Source organism: Leptosomus discolor, chromosome 8 (assembly GCF_034619465.1).
Source record: "Leptosomus discolor isolate bLepDis1 chromosome 8, bLepDis1.hap2, whole genome shotgun sequence".
NCBI classification, from domain to species: domain Eukaryota; kingdom Metazoa; phylum Chordata; class Aves; order Leptosomiformes; family Leptosomidae; genus Leptosomus; species Leptosomus discolor.
The window spans coordinates 17084438-17107040 of NC_141398.1; the positions used below are offsets into that span (position 1 = coordinate 17084438).

The 22603-nt window shown below is 40.1% G+C and overlaps 1 protein-coding gene across 2 annotated transcripts in view; it reads right to left on the bottom strand.

Moving 5' to 3' along the window:
* Nucleotides 1-22603, bottom strand: part of CTNND2 (catenin delta 2) — a 538559-nt gene that overhangs the window by 107976 nt on the left and 407980 nt on the right. For both annotated transcript variants that reach the window (XM_086469516.1, XM_086469517.1), the window contains one exon: nucleotides 22338-22521. In XM_086469516.1, coding sequence (XP_086325642.1) covers nucleotides 22338-22521 — 184 coding nt within the window. The remainder of the gene's footprint in view (nucleotides 1-22337; nucleotides 22522-22603) is intronic.

Below are 22603 nucleotides of genomic sequence, written 5' to 3' on the forward strand. Positions count from 1 at the left end.
AGGTATTACAACATATTGTATATTCCTCTCATATGTTTTGATAGGTACTTAAGCTCACTAAGTCTGTTTGTGTGCATCCTTGAGTTTTAAACTTTTAAAGTGTTCCCAGTAATGTGCTTCTTAGGTGTTATAAATCAAAATATTGCCAAGTTATACAGTTCTTTTGCTTTAGTTTTAGAACTAAGTGAAAAAGACAATCACCAAAATCAGACCATAAGCAATGTGAATAGTTTTATTTAGCAGAGTTACCAGTCTGAAAATCCTATGAATAAACATAGGTTTCAGAAAAAAATATGAGTTGCAATAAGCAATCCTATCAACCTGGAGGAACAAACAAATAGGATTGATTGCTTAAGTAAGATGATTCCCCTAACCTACAAAGCAATCTCCCCGTGACATCTGAGTTTCAAGTGCCTTCCTGTGTCTATTTTACAGTCTTGAAAAACATTACCAGTGCAGAGCCTTGAGAAGAAAGGATGGTAAATCAGCTTTGGTTGTTGACTAATCAGATGAGCACAATTAATTACACCACCAATCAGTTCATTAGATTATTAGGTTAATCTCTTTCTGATCAGCTACTTAGGAATTTTAATACAGAGGATAAGAAGTCACAAAGCAGAACACTCATTAGAACATTAGAAAGTATGAAGTACTACTCTGCATGAAATGAATTAAGTTACAGCACAGCATAGAAAAGTAGAAGTCAAATGCTTTTCAACTATGTATACTGATATTTCAGTCCATTGACTGCTATGGATATTTCTTTGGCTGAAGTCTCTCTCCAAACCTGAGAGACATCTTTCTTCTCTACCAAACCAAAAATCTTTAGGAATGCTGCCTTATATCTCATTTCTCCCTGTTCCTAGTCCAGACTGGTTACTAGTATATTAGTTCTAACTTTTGTTTTACCGTCATTATCCACATGCTCTATATTACCAGCACTTCCTTAAGAATTTTCAGTTAGGCATCTCAAAATTAATTTATGATTTGCTCATGTTATTTCTTTCTAGTCATATAATTCATTATATGATACTGTTCCTGTGAAATTGCATTTTACTATTTCTAGAACAATTTTGCCCCTTAATTTTCTTACTTTTATGCTTGAACTCCATTTAAAACATCAAGGTATCTATGCTGCTTCCCACTAGTAACATCTCAGTATTTAGATTTTAACCTAAATACCTGTAAAAAAAAAATCTCATTATCATAAATTGCCTAATTGTAAAAAAAAAAAATCATGTGATGAATAAAAAATGAGAATTGTCATGCGTTCGCTACATGTGCCTTCAGCTTAAGAAATAAATATGTATGTTCATGTCCTGTTTTCATGACAGTTAACCTGAAATTGCTGGAGTGTGTATCCTACCTCAGATTATGTCACTTCATCATATCTCCAAACGGCTTTATGTGCAAACTGAGAGATGATGAAAGAACTGACCCTCTAGCGTGCCCTTCAGCCTAATGAGTCATTGTGCATCATTGCTGCTTGAAATAACCTGTAAAAAAAGAAGGGAATCACTCTACCACAACCCTACTTATCTCCACCTAGTCCATACCACATAAAACGATAAACAACACCCTCTGCTACTAGCACTATTGTCAATCCTCTCTACCCCTTTGGCTTATACCCCAGGGATGGTGTCTTGACAACTTGGCTCTTCTGCTGAAGCAAACCTCTTGCAAAACCCTACGCTGCCCTGTCTCAGTGTGTGACTCTGTTTTATGTCACAGTAATTGCTTAGGAGGCCAAGATTACTTATTGTCAGAGATCTCACTTTTTCCTTTTCATTTTAACATATACCCTTTGAGTCAATTCACTTGTTCCTGTTAAACTAAACACCAATTTCAGACTTCCCATTGGTGTCCCAAGATGCTCATGAAATGCTTGCATGAATAGCAGGCTCTCTTCTTGCATTTTGTCATTTGCTTTGCCGTGAAACGTACTATTACGCTTGCCTTCAGACATTTTACCCTCCCACCTGCAAATGTATATGGTTAGCATGTTACTCTATCTGCTTCATACTGAGTTTTGCTACAAATTGAACCAAAACACCTGTATGCAGTGAAAGAAGAGGACAACACCCCCACCTCCAAAATGGACTTTGCAGGAGCTGTGTGTATCTGATGGAGTAAAGGCTTCTGCAGGATCACTGTGCTCTTTATCTCATGGTCAATTTTCTGCATCCTTTTTCCACCAAGTCTCACCTTACGCAGGGGCTTTACTGTATGTTCTTTGGGCCAAGGGGCAGAGCGTATTTGTGTTCTAAACCCCCACAACTGACCACCAACAAAAAAAGAGTGGTGGGAGAATTATGCAAACTGAACAACCAGACAAAGTTAAGAGCTGGTTTGCAGTACAAAGTTACTGATGCTGTGGCAATGTTCAGCCCCAATCTCTCAATAATTATTCCTATGCTAAGGGATTTCTGCAGTTGTGCTTTTTCTTTAGTAAACATTCCCTGAGTGACAGATAGGCAGCACCATCAGACTTTCTCCCGTGTGACCTGCTTTTACAAACCTCACCCCTAACACAGTGCTTTGACTGTAGTGGTGTTATGCCTGGAAAGAGTTTCATCCTTTGTATGCTTTGTGTGCCAGTCAGAGACCAAATTAGCAAAAAGATAATTACAGCTTATAAAGGTGTCTGTTCTTTTATGAATAAACATTCATTCTAATTTTGTAATTACTATTTTACCATTCTCAGATAATTGTCAGTTACTCAGCGACATAGCTTCCTCTCGTACCATGCAAACACAATTCCCAGAATTAAAGTAAAATTTCCTATATTAGGTATAAAAGAGTGCAAATTATTTAATATAACTTTAGGAACCTCAAAGCCAATTTCCATTGCCAGACCTTGCTGAAATAAATATGCTAATACCAAATACTAGTGGATTTTTTTTTCCTTCCTGAACAGGTGGCTCTGGTAAAATGACACTCCATCAAGATGGTAACTGCATCACTCAAGTATTGCAGTGTTCCAGTTCCTTGTGCCTGAGTTATCTTTCTGCCCAGACCAGGAAGGATACAGAAGGCTCATGTAATCGTAACTGATAAACTGTCTGTCTGTTTTGCACAAGATGATTCATTTATGGACACTGCACTGAGAAAGGCTGAATCGCCCTGCAATTTATTAATTATGATTAAAGTAATTCCTACCACTTACTTTATTATCTGATTTACCTCATTTTGTACATACATACTCACCCACCTGCCAGCTTTGCATACCAGTGCCCACAGCCCAGGACCCCTCTGCAGCTGAGCCTGGAGCCCTGTCCCAGCAATGCTGCAGCAGTGCTGGTCCCCAGCCCTGCTTCTGACTCGTCATTTTGGATTTCCTGCCTCAGCCTTGGACCTGGCTTGATCCTCTGCTGTCACCTGGTACTCCCTGGAGTGCCAACAGGACCCACTACTGTCCCACCAACTCTGCTCCCCTGGCTGAGCCCATGGGTGAGGGCATTGCCTGTGCATGTCGCAGCCACCCTCACCTCCCAGCTCGCCGACCCTGGAGAGCAGCTCTGCTCCTGCTGCTCCCTGATACAATTTGTTAGGTAGTTGACTCTCAGCTTTGCTACACTGATCTTAGTATTACTTCCCTTTCCACTCCTAAAGCCACTGAAGATTGAGCAGCGCTTTTGGTTAAAGGTCTATTATTCTGAATACCCTAAGACCTGCATATTTAATGGCACTAGGCTGAAATTCACCAGTCTGTGCAAGTACAAAGTACATGTACATGGTCAACATCTGAGATCCCCTGAATCTCAGCTCCCCAATAAACCAAAAGCCGTAACTATGTCACGTTTAAAATCAGCTGTTCATATAATTTTATGTATGCATAAACTGGAAGGTCACATCAGTCCCGTATTTTCCTCTGCATCCTGTGGATTTTGTTCTATGGGACATTATGGCACTGAGAGCCCCACCCCCTCCAGTACCGTGTGGGGTACAGGTATTGGAGGGGCCTCATCCAAAGCTCAGCCGCTCTTCCCTACTGTAATCAGGATCAGACAATGACTTGGATACAAGCACCTCTCCCTCCATCCTTGGACCCTGGCAGCAGGTAAGTGTCCCTCTGAGCACAGCTCTGGGAACAGACTTCTTAGCTGTATGAAAGCACAGCAGCGTTTAGATGAAGGGAAGAGCTGTACACCCACATTCCAGAAACACCCACTGGCACCAATGGGTGGCACCGAACACACTAGGAACATGCAGGCACCGTACAGACTCTTCTGCTGGAGGAAGCTTACGGAAAAGTTAGTTGAATTTCATAGGCAGTATTTATCCTGCACTAACTTCCTCTGGGGACACACGGTCTACCATGACAGTATTCACATGGAGAATTACTGAGAAACAACTATTCTGCAGTTCTTCGCTTTCTGCTCTTCCACTGTAGATGAGTCCCTAAGTCAAAACTCTTGGTTACAACACTCAAGTTGAAACCCTTAATCAGCTTCAGTTTAATCTTTAAGCCTTCTTCTCACCAACCAGATCTGCACTCTTGCCTGATCATTTTACCCACAGTGCTGTCCTCAGCATCATGGTATTAGGCCACAAAACACCACTGTCATGAATGTCATCCACTCTCTGAGAATCTCCACGAAAAGCAGCACCCTGGCAGACAGAAAACACGGACTTTGGTGTTTACTCACAGCTTTTGTGGCTGTGCTGGGTTGCCCCAACTACTGCCTCTGCCAGCCAGTGGTACTGCTGTGATGCCTGCAGCCAAAGTCACTCGAATGCATGAGAAATCTGTTCTCAGAACATGTCTAATTACACTGAGCTGTTTACCATCTATAATTCAGACAGCAAAACCTCATACACCTGCCTTTGCTATTTGCTATACCCTCTTACAGTAATCATTTCATGACATTCAGCATGTCTCCTTCCCCCTTTCCCCAAATAAAAGTGCTTTAGACCACTTAGGTCTTCAATTTACACATTTATAATGCAAACTCCACTTGAACAGTGGAACTACAACCTGCCCCAGAAGATTCAGGCTGCCTGTCATGCTGTAAACTTCCTTTAGAAACCTACCCCGTTAAACTGAATGAAGCATGGCAGCCAAAAAAAACCTGCAGTGCCAAAGAAGTTGATTGCTGCTATTAATACCCAGAAAGAACAGCAGTAACAAGCATAAACTCTGAAACTACTTCAAAGATCAAGTGCAACTATCTTTGTTTATTTTGCCAAATGATGAAGTCACTGAAACAAATACCAAAGAGTTCTGGAAATATTTCAGTACACAAGTTCAGAGAACTCCAGCAAAATATGGAGGTATCAATGAGATTGAAAAATAACACTTAAATGTTCCAAAGTTATATTAGTTAGGAAAATTAATTAATGAATAGATTTCCCCTATCTCAGTTCCTTCAGAAAGTGTAATATTCATGTTTTGCATAGAATTTTGAAGTCTGATCCTAATTCTGAGGGAATTTAATTGATTTTAGAGACTTGCAAATGGCAGTTTAGACACTGTGCATGTAATGGTCAATACTTTTTTCTGACTGCAATTTCATCTTGATGTACAAAATTACGAACAGCAGCTTGTAACGGCAATTCTGAGATTGCCTACTTAAATAAACATCTTATTACATATGTCCGATGTCCTAACTACACATTTCAATTTAAAATCCCATCAAAATACCACTTACTAATTCACAGAACTTTATTTACTTCATGAACTATTCTATGATATAACATTAGTCCTAACAAAAATTAAGAGACACCAAATGAAAACACAATAACTTACACTACTGCAATTGAAAAAAGATGTTTGAAATACAAATCTTGCTCTAGCTGTTTGGCTGAGGTTTGAAAGTAATTCTACTTGCAAGTGCTAATCAGTTCATCATTATGAATTATAAAGTACTTCACAGAACATTATGGTTCAAAAGTCAAGCACTGAAAACTTAAGTTGGCCTCTGCAAATGTAACTCAACCCCCTTTTACAGGACGATTGTGATATGCTGTCTACACTGTCACTTTTCACCCCCATAGGAATCATGCTGCGTCCACTGCACAGGATGGACTTGATGTGAATCAGAGTTACACTGTGGAAGGGTTGTTTTCTGTTAGCTTCCTGCCCTTTGTGAGCAAGTACTCCATGATGAACGCAAGGGAAGAGAAATAATGGCCCTGAGATAGGAAAACAAGTAAGGCAATTCTGTTCTCTTCCAGATTTCAGAGCTTGCAATTTCTGTTTTCTCATTTTCCAGGGGCTTGACTTGAAACTCTGGAGTCACTCGCTGGTTGGAAGGAACATGTGGGATTTCACCCACGTCCAGGGTGGAAGGACTACCATCAACACAAGGCAAGGTCAGTGCTTTTGTTAGAGAGCCTTGAAGACATCAAAGGATGGACATCTCACCACCTCTTTGTTCCAATGCTGCACTACCTTCCTGGTAAAGCATAATGTTCCATTTGAACTTTCCAAGCTGGAATTTGTGATCTGTTCCCTGCACCCTCTCCAGTTTCTGAACATCTCTGTTGAACTGGGTGAGCCCAAAGCTGGACACAGTATTGCAGAGGTAGTCACACCAGTAAAGTGGGAAAATTTTCCATGGATCTGCCAGCCACAGATGTACCCCAGTCTGCCATATGTGTGATGAGAACACATTGTTGGCTCATATTTGGTTTGCTGTCCTCTATAAACCCTGTTTCCTTTTCAAGATGGGTGCTGCTCAGCCAGAGGGTTTCCAGCCTGTACTGATAAAGCACTTAATAAAGTGACAGTATATTGCATCAGTGCTCTCCCTTCATCCACATGGCCAAGAACTTTATCACAGAAGGCAAACACACTCATTAAGCGTGATTTGCCACTGATAAATCCATGCTGACTGTTCCTCCTTCACATGTTTGGAAATGGATTCCAAAACCTCCATGGATTCCACGGTTTTTCCACTGTTTGAGGTAAAGGTGGTTCCCAGACTGTCCTTTTTGTTCTCCTCAACGGCAAATAAATTTTCAGTTTGTCTCTAGTCCTCAGATACCTCCCCAAATGCCAGCATGATAGGTGCCTCACAACTATTTTGACCAGCTTCTCTTGCAGTACCCCTGGGTAAATCCCATCCAGTTTCATAGATCTGAATATATCTGTTTTCTCCAAATAGCCCTTAACCTGTTGTTTGCCCATTGCTGGCTTCTTCTCCTTCCTAAAACATGCTGAAATGTGCAGGAGTCTAGGGAGCAGGATTTACCTGATAAGACCGAGGCACAAAAGGTGTGGAATTCTTCAGTCTTTTCCCTTCTGTCCATCACTAATTTGTCTTCTGCATGCATCAATGGACTCACCTTCCCCTCAACTTCTTTCTGCTTTCAGGATACATATGCCCATAAAATCCCCTGCTGTGACCTTTTATGTCCCTAGTCAGCTCCAGCTGGGCTTTGATCTTCCTCATTTCATCTCCAAGTGCAGAATCAAGGATTTTCATAGTTCTTTGTTGTTCTGCTTTCCACTCCTTGGTCTCTTCTTGTGCTTCAGGAACCTTTCTGATTACCCAAGTCAGCCTTCTGCTGTAACTTCCAGTCTTCCTGTGTAACAGGGTGGTTTGTTCACAAGTTCTCACTGAGTTGTTGTTTTTAAAATTTGGTGAGCACCCTTCTCCTATGAAGCAGCTCCACAGAGGCTTCAAAATCCACTGAATTTGTGACTGCCATGGAGACATTGGTGCTGCTGTCAAAGGAATGATCAAAGCATAGGCAGGTATGGTTAACAACCAAAGATAAAATGGAGAGTATGCCACTACAGTTGAGAATAACATGTACAGTCCAGGCCCACAGGAGGTTTATACCAAATGCAATAGTCTGTACTGCTGGCTGAACATGCTGATGCGAAGCTGCTGCAGGTACATCTACCCAGTGCTGCAAGTTAGCCTTCCAGTTCTACTGCTGACATCATTCCTGTTCCCTGCCTGGGTATCGAAGACTGACAACAGCAGTACCGCTTTGAGGGAGACAGTAGCAGGAATTGTGCTGAGGCCACTAAACTAATTTCACACAAACTATGAAAAGAGCAGAGCAAACTCCAAACTGGCAGCTGGTGGAAACACATCTGCTTCTCACCACTGATTCTGAGCATGAACAAATAAGTTATCATTGATAAGACAGGTTGAAAGTTTTTTTTTACTGAACACATGAACTTCATAAAATAAACAGTACAAGGACAGACCTCCAACAGAGAGGAGTAAATGTGAAATTATTAAGCAGGAAAGGAATGAAGAAGCTCAGATGCCTGCCAAGTCACATTCCCAAACCCACTGTACGTCTGCACCAAGAAAAACTTGAGCTATTCAGATGTCATTGTAAACATGATCAATCTCCTTCTTTCCTTCTTTCTATAAGAATGAGAAAGAAGGAAACAAAAGGTACTATTGGTATTATTGGAAACCAAGAAGAAAATTGGTGGATAGTTTCACTATTACCCTCATAATATATTCCTGCACTTGATTTAAGAATGGGAGCCATTAGGTTACCTTGGCTTACAAGGAGCAACAGAAGTCAATTACTTTTACTGTGTGGCAGCTACCATTAAGGTTTCTGATGGATGAAGGCCAGTACATGACAGTTATCAAAGTATTAAATATATTCCGGTTCCTGCATATTTGTTTTTACCTATTATGTCCAATAATATAAGATGTGGTTTGTATAGCACTCCCCAAACTCTCTGTGTACTCACTAGGAAATAATTTGAGTACCCTTAGATAAAGTAAGATATATTTACTTTGCTAAAGCATGATCAATTAAAGTTCTCATATACCTGTAGGAGAGGAAACAAAAATCACATTTAGGCATTACAATGCTTTCACATTGTAGACTCTTAAATCTTTAGTTTACCGTATAAAGAAAATTTACAGTACTGATCTACCCAAGCCCTTGAAGAATGGCTGACTACATAACACATCCACTAGCAATATAACATAATGATAGGGCTCATGCTATGAAAAAATAACATTTGTTTACATAAATTAGCCCCCATTTTGTAATTACACTGTATGTCTGCCATAAGGTCAAGCAAAATGTAACCCTGGCAGAAGCAATACTGCATGCATAGACAGAGATATGTTGGAGAATTATGGGGGATAATTAATCAGTTAATGCTTTCCATGTGTTTCATGATATGTGGAGCCACGATTCTAGAATAAAGTGTTTGTGCTAATGCAGTCACTTTCCACTTTGTTAAAAGAAATACTACCAACTGCTGTTATTCAGGCCAAAGAGTACAGGAAAAAGAAAGTATACAGCTATAGAAACCCCCTCACAGGTGCACACTATCTTTCTTTCTGGTTTACTACCAAATAATGATATATTTTCATTATAGATAATAATAATATCAAAGTATTTAAAGTACCTATACATTTCCAGGAGCAAATCATAAAACAGAATGATTATTTAAAGGTCATCTGTGTATACTCAAATGTGACAAATAGCAGTAGTGTGCCTCTAAACAACCAGTATTTCATTCAGGTGCCTAGTTAAGCAAGTCCCTTAAAACAAGTCACAAATTGCTTTTATAATCAAAGGAAGGTGATCGATTTCCCTGAAATCCTCCAAGGTGGAGATGCTACCTACTTAACTTTGAGTATCTCAGTTTTCTTGATTAAAACTTCATTAAAACCATTCTGTGATTCTGTGAAAACCTAAGCAAAAAAAAAACCTCAATCAAAAAAAATTTTAAAAATTCTGGGAAATTTGGGATTAATTCAGTGCCCAAAGACTCTTTTAGTTCACTTTTCTACAATCGAACTGAAGGAAAAACCAAAATCACCCGCCCTCTCAAAAGTAAAACCAAATTGAAACCAAAAAAGCAAACAAATTGTTCCTGTAAAAACAACTGAAAATTCTCACATTGTTCCTGTAAATTGTGTAAAATTTCAGTTCAGAAAAGCGCATCATTCACGTGAATTTCCCTCCCCCATTTCAGCGCTGGTGATCCCAGCAGCAGCCATGCTCCAGCTGATTTTGCTGGTGAATCCCGTGTCTGTGTGCGGAACAGTTCTCTTCAGTAACCTCTGTAGCCTAGTGACAGGGCAGGGTCACACGATTGTGCCAAGTGGGCTAAGGAGAACTACATTGTTTTCAAGACAGATGATGTCTCACATAGAAGACATCACCCTAGTTACATCACTGTCCTTGGTGTGAAGTTAATAAAGCTGCATCTTCCTTCTTAAATTTGTCCCAGTTGATCCTCTTGTGCACAGCAAATACCCATACAAACTTGTAATCTTTGCTCCTGCCACCTTGTCACGCTGCAGGTGAATGTGAACAGAGCCATTACTCTCTGCTGTGCTCCCTTCGGCACATGGGCTGTAAAAGGGATGACCCCCTCACCCTCGCCCACTTTGTTAACTAAATATGAGATGTCCCTTGTTTCTACGGGGTTACGAAACTTAAATACTTCTGAAGTCACAAGCTGTGCCCAAGGCCAGGCAGCCTTAGTTCATCCCATTGACTGCAAGTGCTCACCCAAGCAGCCTGGAGCGCAACCAGACTGCAAGCACAAGCAGCTAATTGTAAAATGTAAGTAACTATCAAAAGTACTGCCAAGATTGCGCATTTTCTCACATTTGCATTGATTAGAAGACACTTGGCACGGAATCTGGCAACCAAAACCAGCAGGTATCAATCAATCAAAATCAAATAGTTTGACCAGTCTAATGAAAAATGTCCTCAATAAAAAGGAATTACATAAAGTGAACCCAGGGAATTAAATTTTTTTTTAAAATAAAATACTTTTACTTTCTATTTTATTATCTATTTTTACTTCATTAGGGCATCTAAAAAAACCCCACCCACATTTGTATATGCACAATACTTACATTGTTCTCTTTCATGACTATCTCTTTTGAAACACTTTTAAAGTATTGTACTTCTGCGCACAGTAAATCAGATATAAAGATGGATGAATGACAGCAGGGGAAGAGGAGGAGGTATTTCACAATGCTACTGTCCTTCAAGAGAAAACGCTACAGCTGTAACCAACTAAGTATAATAAATGAGTACCTGACAAAAAGAAATGAGCTGTAAAGTAAAAAAGCTACACTAGGCTGAATACTTCATAAGTACTCTGTCATGGAAATCCTCTGTATGTAGTGTGTGATCCTAGCTAAAAATACTATCAGGCAGATGTTAAATGTTTTCCTATAGTACACGCAGATGCGCTTATAACACAGGATTATTATTATTTTTTTTTAAAAAATAATGTGTTCCTTCTTTCCAAAGGAAACTTTCTCAACAGTAAAAAAGAACTTGAAAATACAATATGAAGCTAATTTAGGGAAGGCAATAGGAAACAAACCTAAACCCTACAAACCTCTAATATCTTTGTTTAACTAATTTTTAAAGAGGGAAATCTTCCACCCTGCCTGCCACATTAGAGAGAAACTTAGCACAGACTTTGCTGGCAGAAGACAGGAAAATCCTCTCGTTCTGAGGCAGTGTCTGCAAGGCTGTGTGCGTACCAGTGAGCTACAGCTGGAAATCAGCATCCCCTTGCCCTAGCTTTGAACCCTCTCACTCCACATGTGTGTGCGTGTGTTAGTTTTTATCATGTCCAGAGAAATACTCAAATTGGATAAAAATGATGAAACTGAAATAGTGATGGGCACCACATGCTTCTTAGTTCAGTCTTTATAAAAGTCTCTATTTATCCCCAAATTAACTGTCCACTTTGCTAATCCTCTCAGAAAGGGGGAAATCCATTTGATTGCAAGTAATGGACTTCCATCTTTCTTTCTCAAAGTGTTCTTACTAGATTGGCCTCTCTACTCAAGGAAAAATCTTGCAAAGTGCTAAAACTCCTCTATGGAGATATGTAGTGCCCAAAAGAACACAAGCTCAACACTCGCTGGGCGATTTCACAAAAGATGACATCCAGAAATGACCTGCTGCTTTTCAGTCTTCAGCTCAGACATTGTGAGTGGACTGTAAACTAAGCAGGCTTGGCGGTCCGCAGCCTATTTCATCACATCCCCCAAGAGCTGTATTTTTATTTATTTACTTACTTAATCAGGAGGCTTTCTGCAAAAATATGTCCAAACCAGATAAAAGTAATGAAGTTTGTTAAGTGTGGTTAGTCAGGACTGCAGGTCTTAGGGCTTCAGTGCTAAAGACATTACTGGAGAGCGTTTCTCATGAGCTCTCAGCAGCTCACCAACTTGCAGAAATGTGAATGCCATCAAAGCCTTCTTGCAGGAATAGACTTGAGCACTGGCTCAACTTGAGCTGCTGGCATTAATTACTCTTGTGCTTGAAGTGAGACAGTTCACATGCTCAAAACACTCTGAAAGGGGGTGATAAAATGTTTACTCTGTGATGTTGGCTGACTTATCCAGAAGGATGAAGCAAGCTCAGCGTACTTCAAACAGGTATCTCTACTGAAAATCCTCAGACTGAGCAAAGAGACCAAATTATCTCTTCACTCCTAGGGGAAGTTTCTTCACATTTGAAGCAGTCTATCATAAGATCAAGAGGGAAATCTGCAGAAGTACGCCCTGCCTTTCCTTCACTATGCAGAGCTGTGTGTTTTCACATGTTCCTTTTTCATATTGCCTAGTAATGCAAACAGTTTCAAGTGGAGAAAAGCTCATTAATATACAAATCAAGTGATGAGCACCGAAGAACCTGAACCTTTAACAAATATTATTGCATTATCTGTGGTGGAACTGAGTGGGCACACAAACTCTGGATGATGGTGTTTCTCATCACCCTTGGGTAAATAAAACTTCATCCTCTGTCATCAATCACCATGACCATAAGTGGTGCTACAGAATTGTCACAATCAGTTTTTCTCTCATGCTGAGACAAACAGTACTTTCTGTGGAGCCAGACTATACCAGTTTTTCAAAGTACTCATTTGAAAAGGACTATCCAGGATTTTGGATAGTCAGCAAAGCAACACCAGAGGTACAATCTGGTTCCCACTGACACCTGTGGCCCTCGGATTCTTTCCAGTGGGCCCAGACAGCTAGGACAGAATTGGCTCCACCTCTTCAGCTTCCCACGCAGTGACCACATGGATGCGCTGACACATTCTAAACTACATGTGGTGCCACAAAGGCTTGGGGACTCTTCTCCAAAAGAAAATAGCTGTGCCGCTGCCGCTGCGATACTCAGCTCTGCAGCTGGCCAGTGAGAAGGAGGCCTGTTATAGTCAGTTGGGCTTGGAGTCAACTCAAATCAAGTCAGCAGGCCACCGAGATTCAGGTCATACTTTACAGTGTCTGGCAAGCTAACACTCACTAGTGCATAAATGAAAACTGTTCTGAAATGAAAAAAACCCACAGAATCTAAGCCCTTTCATAAAACAAACAATTTCACTTTCTTTAGAGCATTCACATCCACACAGGTTCCCTCGTCGTGGAAATTAACACTACCTAAACATGCAAATATGAGCAGACATTTAATTTTCACAGTAGCCACTAGTTAACAGCAGGTATTCAACCTGAAAGGAATTAAAACTACCAAAAGCTGGGAAAATAGTCAGTCATTCAAAACACACTTGAGATATTCACCATATCCCTAATCCAAGGCTAGGGTACACCATAAGCCATTAAGCCTAAGAGGCAGCAGTTTTGTCGTCACTGAGCCTAAGAATATCATAAGATGAAAGCAAAGGTACTGAGGCACATTCATTCTTTTCATATATGCATATATAATTTCCAGCAATAGTAAATTAGCACGTTACAGGAAGAACACACTCCTGACATAGTAACAAGTAAATATGTAACAACTGTATGACACCCAGTTAAGTTGTTCGGTTTTTTTCCCTTAAAAACCCACATACATTCATGATAAAGAGAATAAAAGATCCCAGTTGAAGAACAGGAACTAATCTTCAGGTAGGTCCTAAATTATCAGACTCTGACATACAGGTCCAATATTTCTAATTTGTATCCAAACATGAAGCCTCATCGAAATACGAATGAGTTTCCTTGTTTGCCCAGGGATCACTTAAATAATATTTTGAAGACAGATGTTGACAGATCACTTTTTGGCTATCTCAGTGCAAATTCAATACCTTGTGAGTTCCTTCTGCATTTGAAAGCAGATTTAGGCAGAGTGTCTCTTGTCAGATAAAACGATGGAGGAAGGACGAAGCAAACGAAGCCTGTTACATATTTTTAACTATAGGTGAGCAAGAAGTGTATGGAATTATGCTGTACTATTTTTCAGACCAAAGGAGAATACCAAAGGTATTCTACAACATCAGTTTAAAATTAAAATTTCTAGTTGAGATTTTGATCAACTTGAGCCCAGAATGAACTTCCAGAGCTACATGGAATTTGTAGCATCAATTTGATAGGTTGAAGTAATGTTTCTACCAGAAATGCTGAAAAAGCATTAAACTTCAGAGTGATATTTGAATACCATTGCTATAATTAATACAGCATGACCTTGTATAAACCTTATACATTTTTTCATGATATGCAAAGTGGGAGTAATTGTGCTGTGAAGAAAAGTGGGGTGCTTAAGTATCTGACACAGCTACACACTTAATTCTGTTGGTACTTCTCCCTCGAGTATCTTCTGAATAAAAATATTACAACAGCAATGAGAGGACACTGATTTATTCATACTACTATCTCCCTCTCCCCCTGAATCTTAACATCAGATTTTTATTTCAGCTACATTTCTGAATGATCGCAGCATTCAGTAAGAGACAATCTCTCATATCCTGCAGAAATTCACCTCTGAAACTTTATGCTTAACTGGCCTCTCAGATTGGTTTGTGACTTTTTTCTAGACTGGATCTTTCAACTTCTTGAAAAGGTGAAATACATTTTCCACAGCAGACTGACTCTTACTCATTTCCTGTGATTTTTCCCATTTTGGTTTGTGGTTGGAAGACTAGGAATAAGGCCAGAATATTTACACATGAGCTAGTGAAAGTTTTAGGGCTTTTTAAAAATACATTTTGCACAGTTCATGCTCATGAAAGAAGCCTGTCTGAAAGTTTTGAATTGGGGTGCCTGAAATTTGATACTTAAACTCATTATCAACAACATCAAAACTAAAAATGATTTTCAGATCTGGTAAGTCAGTGATAGTCTAGAAATACTCAAAGCTTCTAAAAAAACCAGGCTCTTACAGAGAAACCTACTGATTGATTAAAATGCCTGCCATTAGGTAAATACAACTTAAGAGTTTTCTCCTTTCTATCTTTCTTAAAAGACAAGAAACAGCAGTTCAGCTCGCTTTCCCTCCTGTGAAATACGTTCCTGGACGGTACTCTGGGAGGCATTATCAAACTTAGTAAAGACAATTTTTCAAAATTCATCGTGTACAAGTAATACAGAACTTCTGAGCTAATTTATTTAAAAGTTAGCATATGCCATTCAGCTTTAATGTGGAAAGACAAAATGTAGAAGTTGTGATCAAGGTACTTTCATTTGTATTAAACTGGAAATTATCTGATAGTCATTGGTACAGTACATGTCAGGAATCCTTCTTTGTTCTTCAAAATCCTTCTTCAAAATAATGGAGTGCTGACATTAGCCCCTCAGTTCCTGCACAGCTTACCATTGCTGGGACCCAGGACCATAAATGATGTAATGTTAATAACGATTTCAGTTTCAGTGAACTTCACAAAATCAGATATTAAAACTAAGCTTTTCCTTAAGCTTCTTGACAAGATCTTCCTCCGCACTTACTCCCAAATTCGGGTCCCAGAGAAATTCCTAAGCTGAGGCGTTTAGTAACAATCTAACATGATTCAAAATCCTAGTTGTGGTCAAGTGAAGTTTAACACATGGTATGCAACTCTGTAGACTATGTAAAATACAACGTGTTTCACCACAACACATTCATAGAATGTAGTTAGATAATTGGCACCAAATCTGCTCATCTGATGGCCCTTGATGTTAATTACTGCAGCTTTTTAATTTTAAGAGCTCAAAATGTATTAAAAAGTCAAGAATAGTGGTGATTACCCCTTTCTCCATGATAAGACTGGATTTGAAGAGGCTAAGAGAAGGAAAAATCGTGGGTTTGGATTTGGACAGCTTCCCCTCTACAAGGCGATAACTGTGCCTCAGCATCCCTCCAGGTAGTTGTCTCTCTCCCATGCCTCTTGCTTGCTAGAACTGCTTGTAGTAAAAGTCCCTCCCTTGAGTAGGCTGCCAGTGAAAATACACAATTAATGTGAGTTTTGTCTTAACTATGGATTCTGACAGGCTTCTTAATGGAGTGTGGGTTTTCTGTTATCTGATGCACCAGACCGTGGTGTGTTTGTGTCTGGTGGGGTTCTGGTAGCGGGGCAGGGGGCTACAGGGGTGGATCCTGTAAGAGGCTTCTAGAAGTCCCCTGGCCCAAATTCGGACCCACCTCTGGCCAAGGCCAGGCCAATCAATGCAATCAACTCTATGAAAAAATGTGTTGGGCAGGTTCTTTGTTAGTGAGCGGAGGAGAGAAGGGGGATGTGAGAGAGCCAGCCCTGCGGCCCCCCGGGTCAGCGAGGCAGGAGCGGAGGAGCTGCGCCGGAGCAGAGGTTCCCCCGCGGCCCGCGGCGGGGTGGCGGCTGAGCCCCTGCAGCCCCTGGAGCCCAGCGGTGGCCCAGAGGTCGCCCTGCAGCCGCGGAGGGCCCCGGGCCGGAGGAGCAGGGCCCGGGCCCGAAGCAGCCGCGGCTCCGAGGCAGCCCGCGCTGGAGCCGCCCGTCGGTGGGAGGGCGGCAGCCCCGGGAGGGACCCGCCCCGGGGGGTTCTGGGGAGCTGCGGCCCCGCGGGAAGGACTCGCGTTGGGGCAGTGGGTGGAGGGCTGTCTGCCGGGAGAGGGACCCCGCGGTGGGGCAGGGGAGGGCTGCGAGGGCCCCTCTGCCCGAGGGGGAAGGAGCAGCGGAGACCCCTTGTGCCGGACGGGCTGTGACCCCCGTTCCCTGCCCCTGCGCTGCTGGGGGGAAGAGGGAACAGAGCTGAGCACGGGGAGATGGGGGGGGGGGGGGGGGGGGGGGCGTGGAGAAGGTGTGTTTCTAAGACCTAGTTGTATTTCTCATTGTCCTTGGTGGTGGTGGTTGTTCATTATGTTCATTAAATTGATGTTGTTTTCCCCAAGGTGAGTCTGTCTCTTGCCCGTGACCATAACTGGTGAGTGAGCCCTCCCTGTCCTTTGTCTCGACCCTCAGGCCTTTTGGTTGTATTTTCTCCTCCCTGTCCCTCAGGGGACAGGTTAGGCATGAGTGAGCGGCTGGCTGGGGCTTTGCTGCTGGCTGGGTGGGTTCAAACCATGACACAAGGACAGCCTGAAAGAGCTCCTGGGCTTTAAAAAAAAGCAAGGGAAATACTGAGATGGGCTGGCAAGTCCAGCATCTCTATATCCACTACAGCATACACAGGGATGGACAAAATGTGACTGTTCTGTTGATAGCAGGAGAATCATAAAATGAGCAGCAAAGGTCCTGCTTGTACCATAAGAAGCCAGCTCCAGTTATACCCAGCTGAAGACATTCAGAGCTTGCAGCAGTCATTAAAGACAGAAACATATTCTAGCTTCAATAATCAGCCCTTTTATATCTGTATGTATATACACATAAACACACATATACACATGCACATATGTACATGCTATCAGTTTAGTTTCTTAAGAAACATGTTTCACACATATCTAAGAATGTTTCTTCATACATGGGTACGTTTCTTTAGAATCAAAACGAATGATGAATAATACAGCCTGTGCTATTTATTTTATGCTGCTCCCATATCTTTTGTCAGTATGCAGCAGAACGTTATATTCAAAACAGGTTACAGAAGTTCCTAAGAATAGGAATCAACAGACTTTGGACGCTTTAGAAGAGAACTGGAGGACAAATAGGATGGTAGGATTAATGCATTAGCTGTAAATGTTGTGTGAAACAGATCATTCATCCACAAAATAGTTTAAAACATTTGATATTCAGGCTTCACAGTTAACACAAATTGTTTTAACAAGGTAGTTTGTTCCTTCCAAAAGTTGATCTATCCAGAAAATACTACTGGGTCAGTTACATTCAATTCATGTTTTAAAAGCACTTCTCCCCTTTGCTTTTCAACTCTGAGAGCTTGCTACGTTTTTGGTTTTTTTTTTTTTTTTTTTTTTGGTTGAAAGAATAATTCACTGTACTTTGTGAAAGTTTGACAAGTATGAAGTATGAAAATTTGAAAGGTATGGGACTTCATAAACAAAACCTACTTGAATTACTCCCCCATACAATTTCTAACGAAGTAATAAGAGGGGAGATAAATATTTTAATAGACCTTTGATTTTCACAATTGCCCCGTACCTTCAGTTTATGATGAAAAATTAAATAGAAGATAGAAGAAAGAAAAAGACAGCATTTTATGATTTTGCATCTAAAAACAGACTAGAAATTTAAAACCAGTAAATTCTTAAAATTCTTTAAAGTCCTCAGATTATTAACTTAAATTCATAGACTGTACATCAGGACAAAAACTCTTGAAAAGATTTTTGTTTGGGATTTTTTCAGATAGTCTTTGGACAGAGGCCTAGTTTTGTGAAGTTAAGCTTGAAGCTTCAGGCTAAGATGTTATGCAATGTGTCTCCTTTGATTTTTAAATTTCAGGTTAGGGATTGTAAACCCTCCTCCCATAAACAACTGGGACTCCAAATTCAGTTTTCACCTGACTTTCCCCAATAAGTCTAAACGAATCAGAAACTATAAACAAAAGATACAGTATTTCCCTAATACAAATAAAGCAGTCACAGCTGAAATCCAAAAGGAAAAAAAGTCAAACTTTCACAGAGCTTAGTAAGGTAAGGCACTAGTATCTCAGTGGGGAGGCAAGTAAATTGGGTGATTACTCTAACGTGTCGCACTGAGGTTGGCAATTTATGAAAGATAGAATATTAAAATTAAATTTATAAGTGATAGGTATAACACTGTATTTAGAGCTTTGAATTACCTAAACAATTTCAAAGTATTCAAGTTATGTAAAATTAATCAGTACCAAATAGTATTAAAGCTATTTTGTTTTTTCAAATCACAAAAGTATGCAAAGTGCAGCTTGTAAATAACACCTTTAAAGAAAAAAAGAAAATAACAGGAAAAGAAGGTCTGATGTTGCTGCTTTCTTTCATATGATTTCATACCGATTTCAGTTGGATTACTGTGTGACTGGAACTGCAGACTTAAGAACTTTGTTAAGACTGATAATAAGTAGGCAAGAGTATTACAATTCGTAGTTAATAAGCAACCTTTTAATTGTAAAAGCATAAGAAACTGTCATCAAGAACAGAGAAGAGGCAAGATCAGTAGAAAAAATAACAATTCATATACCGTAGTGAAAAAACACAAAACAAAAATTCTGACTATTCCTATAAAACGGCTATTGCAAACTACTAACTAGCACTGTATATGGGACAGATTATATTACAGCACCCCTCAGATATTATTTAAAGTTTTCAGCAGTGAATGTATCAGAAAACCAAAGGCACAGAAAACTGACACCCCCCCCGAATCCTTCTGGCATATTTGCTAGCATTAAACCTTATGTAATACAACCTGATATCTCTAAAATCTGTCATTTGTCAAGTATTCTGAACACTACTTTTCCTGTGATACTGAGCATCATCACTGACAATCCTGATGCAACTGAATTTTAAACAGTGTCCCTTCAAAAACTAGCTCTAGCAAAAGGAGAAAAAGAAAAGAGCAGAGGACAACCAAACCAGAGTCTTAGAAGAAATTCTCCATGGAAGATGACAATGGACTTTCCATTTAGCAGATAAACACAGCACTATGTCAGCCAGCAACCGCACTACATCTTCTTGATTTACATTACCTCCCCTGTGCAATGAGATCTTGAAAAGGAAATACGAGGCTTGTAACTAGTCACAAGTGGAAAGTGTGAGAGCTGTTCAGTTTACTGGGGGTGGTGGGTATTTAAGGAATGCTGGCTAAGCTACTGCCTGCACAGAGCATGTGCTACTCCAATCATCTCCACAGGGCTTTCTAATGCTTTCTGACATTCCCTGTTTCCTCCAGCCTACAGCCCCAGTATCTTGCAGGAATTCAACACAAGAATCCATTTACCATCTTAAGAGGTCAGCTCACACTTTCCTCTCTTGCACGACTCAAACTTGACATTCTGTTCAGAGAGAGATTTTCAACAGCTACTGGGGAAACGTAAACAAGAAAGTTCCTGCTGGTGTGAAGCAAAAGTAAGTTCAACCCTCTCCAAATGTTCTGGCTCTGCCAACGAGCATCCACACAGACTAAGTGGGATGAAATTATTTAAAGAAGATGGATGAAGGCCAAATAAATATCTGAAGCTGTTAGAGAGGACAGAAAGATGCATCTGGGAAATAGGGAGGGTTTGATATCAGAAAGATATTAAAAAGCCACACTATGGTTGAAGGGCCTGGGTTTAGAAGGAAGACCAACCTGCTCAGGACCAGCCGTTTGAGCTGCTGTTACAGCTACCTGGGAAGGATTCAAGAGTTATAATATGCACAGTCTTTTGCAGGCAGATATGAGCTTATTTTGCACGAGCTGACCAGAAGCCATTCTGCTATAACAGCGTACCATCAAGCACTTGGTAGTAAGCCTTGCTGCAAAGCAGTGTGTATTAGATCAGGCAACGTACCATTCTCATGTGGCCCCAAGTCCTCAGGCTGACCCAGAGTGCAGGCTACAGTAAGCTCACATCAGTTTGCAAATGGGCGTGCACATACACTCACAAAAACAAAAAAAAAAAGAAGAAAGATTTTCAAGACCAATGTGCAACAAATCCATCAACTATGAGGTAGGAAGAATGGAGGTTTGCAGGATCAGGGAATGACATCAGTCCCTGAGAAGCAGTTGGGAAAATTAAAGGAAGACAGAGCTTATGGTGTGCGAGACTATTCAGAGAAGGGGCACCATGAAGCCCCAGATTTATAATGGACACTTCTTTCAGAGGCAGCTCTTTAACTGAGACAGGTTAAACACTGGAAGTGTGAGATGTATAACATGGTACAGGCCTTTATGGAACGACTTCTGTCACAGTGATTTCAGCAACGTTTTTTCTAGCAATTTGAACGCAATGCAACACAACTACACTACCAAACTGTTTTCAAAATCAACACAATTCAGGTACAAATGCCTAGCTTCAGTCACATAACCCATAACACAGCTGATATTCACTTATGCATACCTGCATTTAAGTCCAATACAAGCATATTTGCAATATGGAAGTTATTACCTTCTATCTTTCATTCTCTTCTGATTCCATACAAACCATCAATAGAAATTATTACATTTTCCTTAAACTTTTCAAATATTACTTCTGAAAGGGAGACACTTCATTTGATGAAACAGCACAAAGACCAAAAGATGCCTGCTATAGACATGTAAAAAATACTGCTATTTTACTTTGCCTCCTACAGTTTGTTTTTTTTAATTAGCTCTTTATTTATATGCTCTTTATTTATATGCTTTGGATGCAGCATACAACAGAGATTATATTACTGATATATACTATGCACCTAACAATTTTCCTGTGATGTATGTAAAAATATTAACTAATCAATTTTCATGTCTCTGAGACAGATTACAGAATCTCCAATACACAAGAAAAAAAAACACTCAAAAGAACCTGCCTAATATGTGAAAATATTTCAACAAAATTATATGGATTGGAATTCAGAAATTGCTATGACTCAATCCTTTTGTAAGGTTTTGTCAGAACTGAAACTTGTCTTACTCATCCTATTTTCATTCTCACATCTACAGTGATTTTTAAGAATGGACAGATCATATTGCACATATTTATATAATGCACCTTGGTGTTGTATATACAAGTTTGGCATAAAAATGTAAATGTAAATAAATATCACACTTGTTAAGGATCTATTTAAGCATTCTAGTTGCACTATGTTAAATTGATTGGTCTCTTACTGAGATCCATCTCTCATCTTCACAGAAGAGAAAAAAATCTACTTCATATATTTATCATAACTCCAGCAATGGCAGCTGGAACCCGTAAGACATGATACTTTTGTGAGCATCTTCATTACTTTTTGTGCTGATTAAATTTGCTGTAATAGTGAGAACATATTGACTTCACTTAAGCAACTGGGGAAATGGGACAAACCTACAAGGACAGAACATCTGTAATATATAATCTTGAATGAGAAGACTGGTTAAAGCTGCTAAGAAAAGAAAATAGAAAACCCACAGCAGCACTTCTAGAGATTGTTTTTTGAACAGCCTGAAGCTTGTTTTCAAATTAATTTCCAACTTTAAGTTTACAGCACTGAAAGGCATCATCATTGCTGACACACAAACCAATTATTGATGCCTAAGAATGAGAAATACGAATTCAAGCCAAAGCAAGATGATTAAGGCAAAGCAAATGCTTCACAGTACTTGCCTTAGGCACCCAGTGGCATTGCGCAGCACCTGTGATGAATGGAGTTGTATTTTATGATCATCCTGGAGCGGAGAGTTTTCCCATCCAGAGTGAGGAATGATCACTGCATTGGTCAACACTGCAAGGGCGTCCTGGATGATTGGCATTTTCAGTGCATCACAGGAGGACAGATTCCAGAGAACTCCTATAAAAAAAGTAAATTACTAATAATTAACACTTCTGAAAAAAAAAAAGATTGAATAGTTTCCATCTTCTAAAAAAACAAC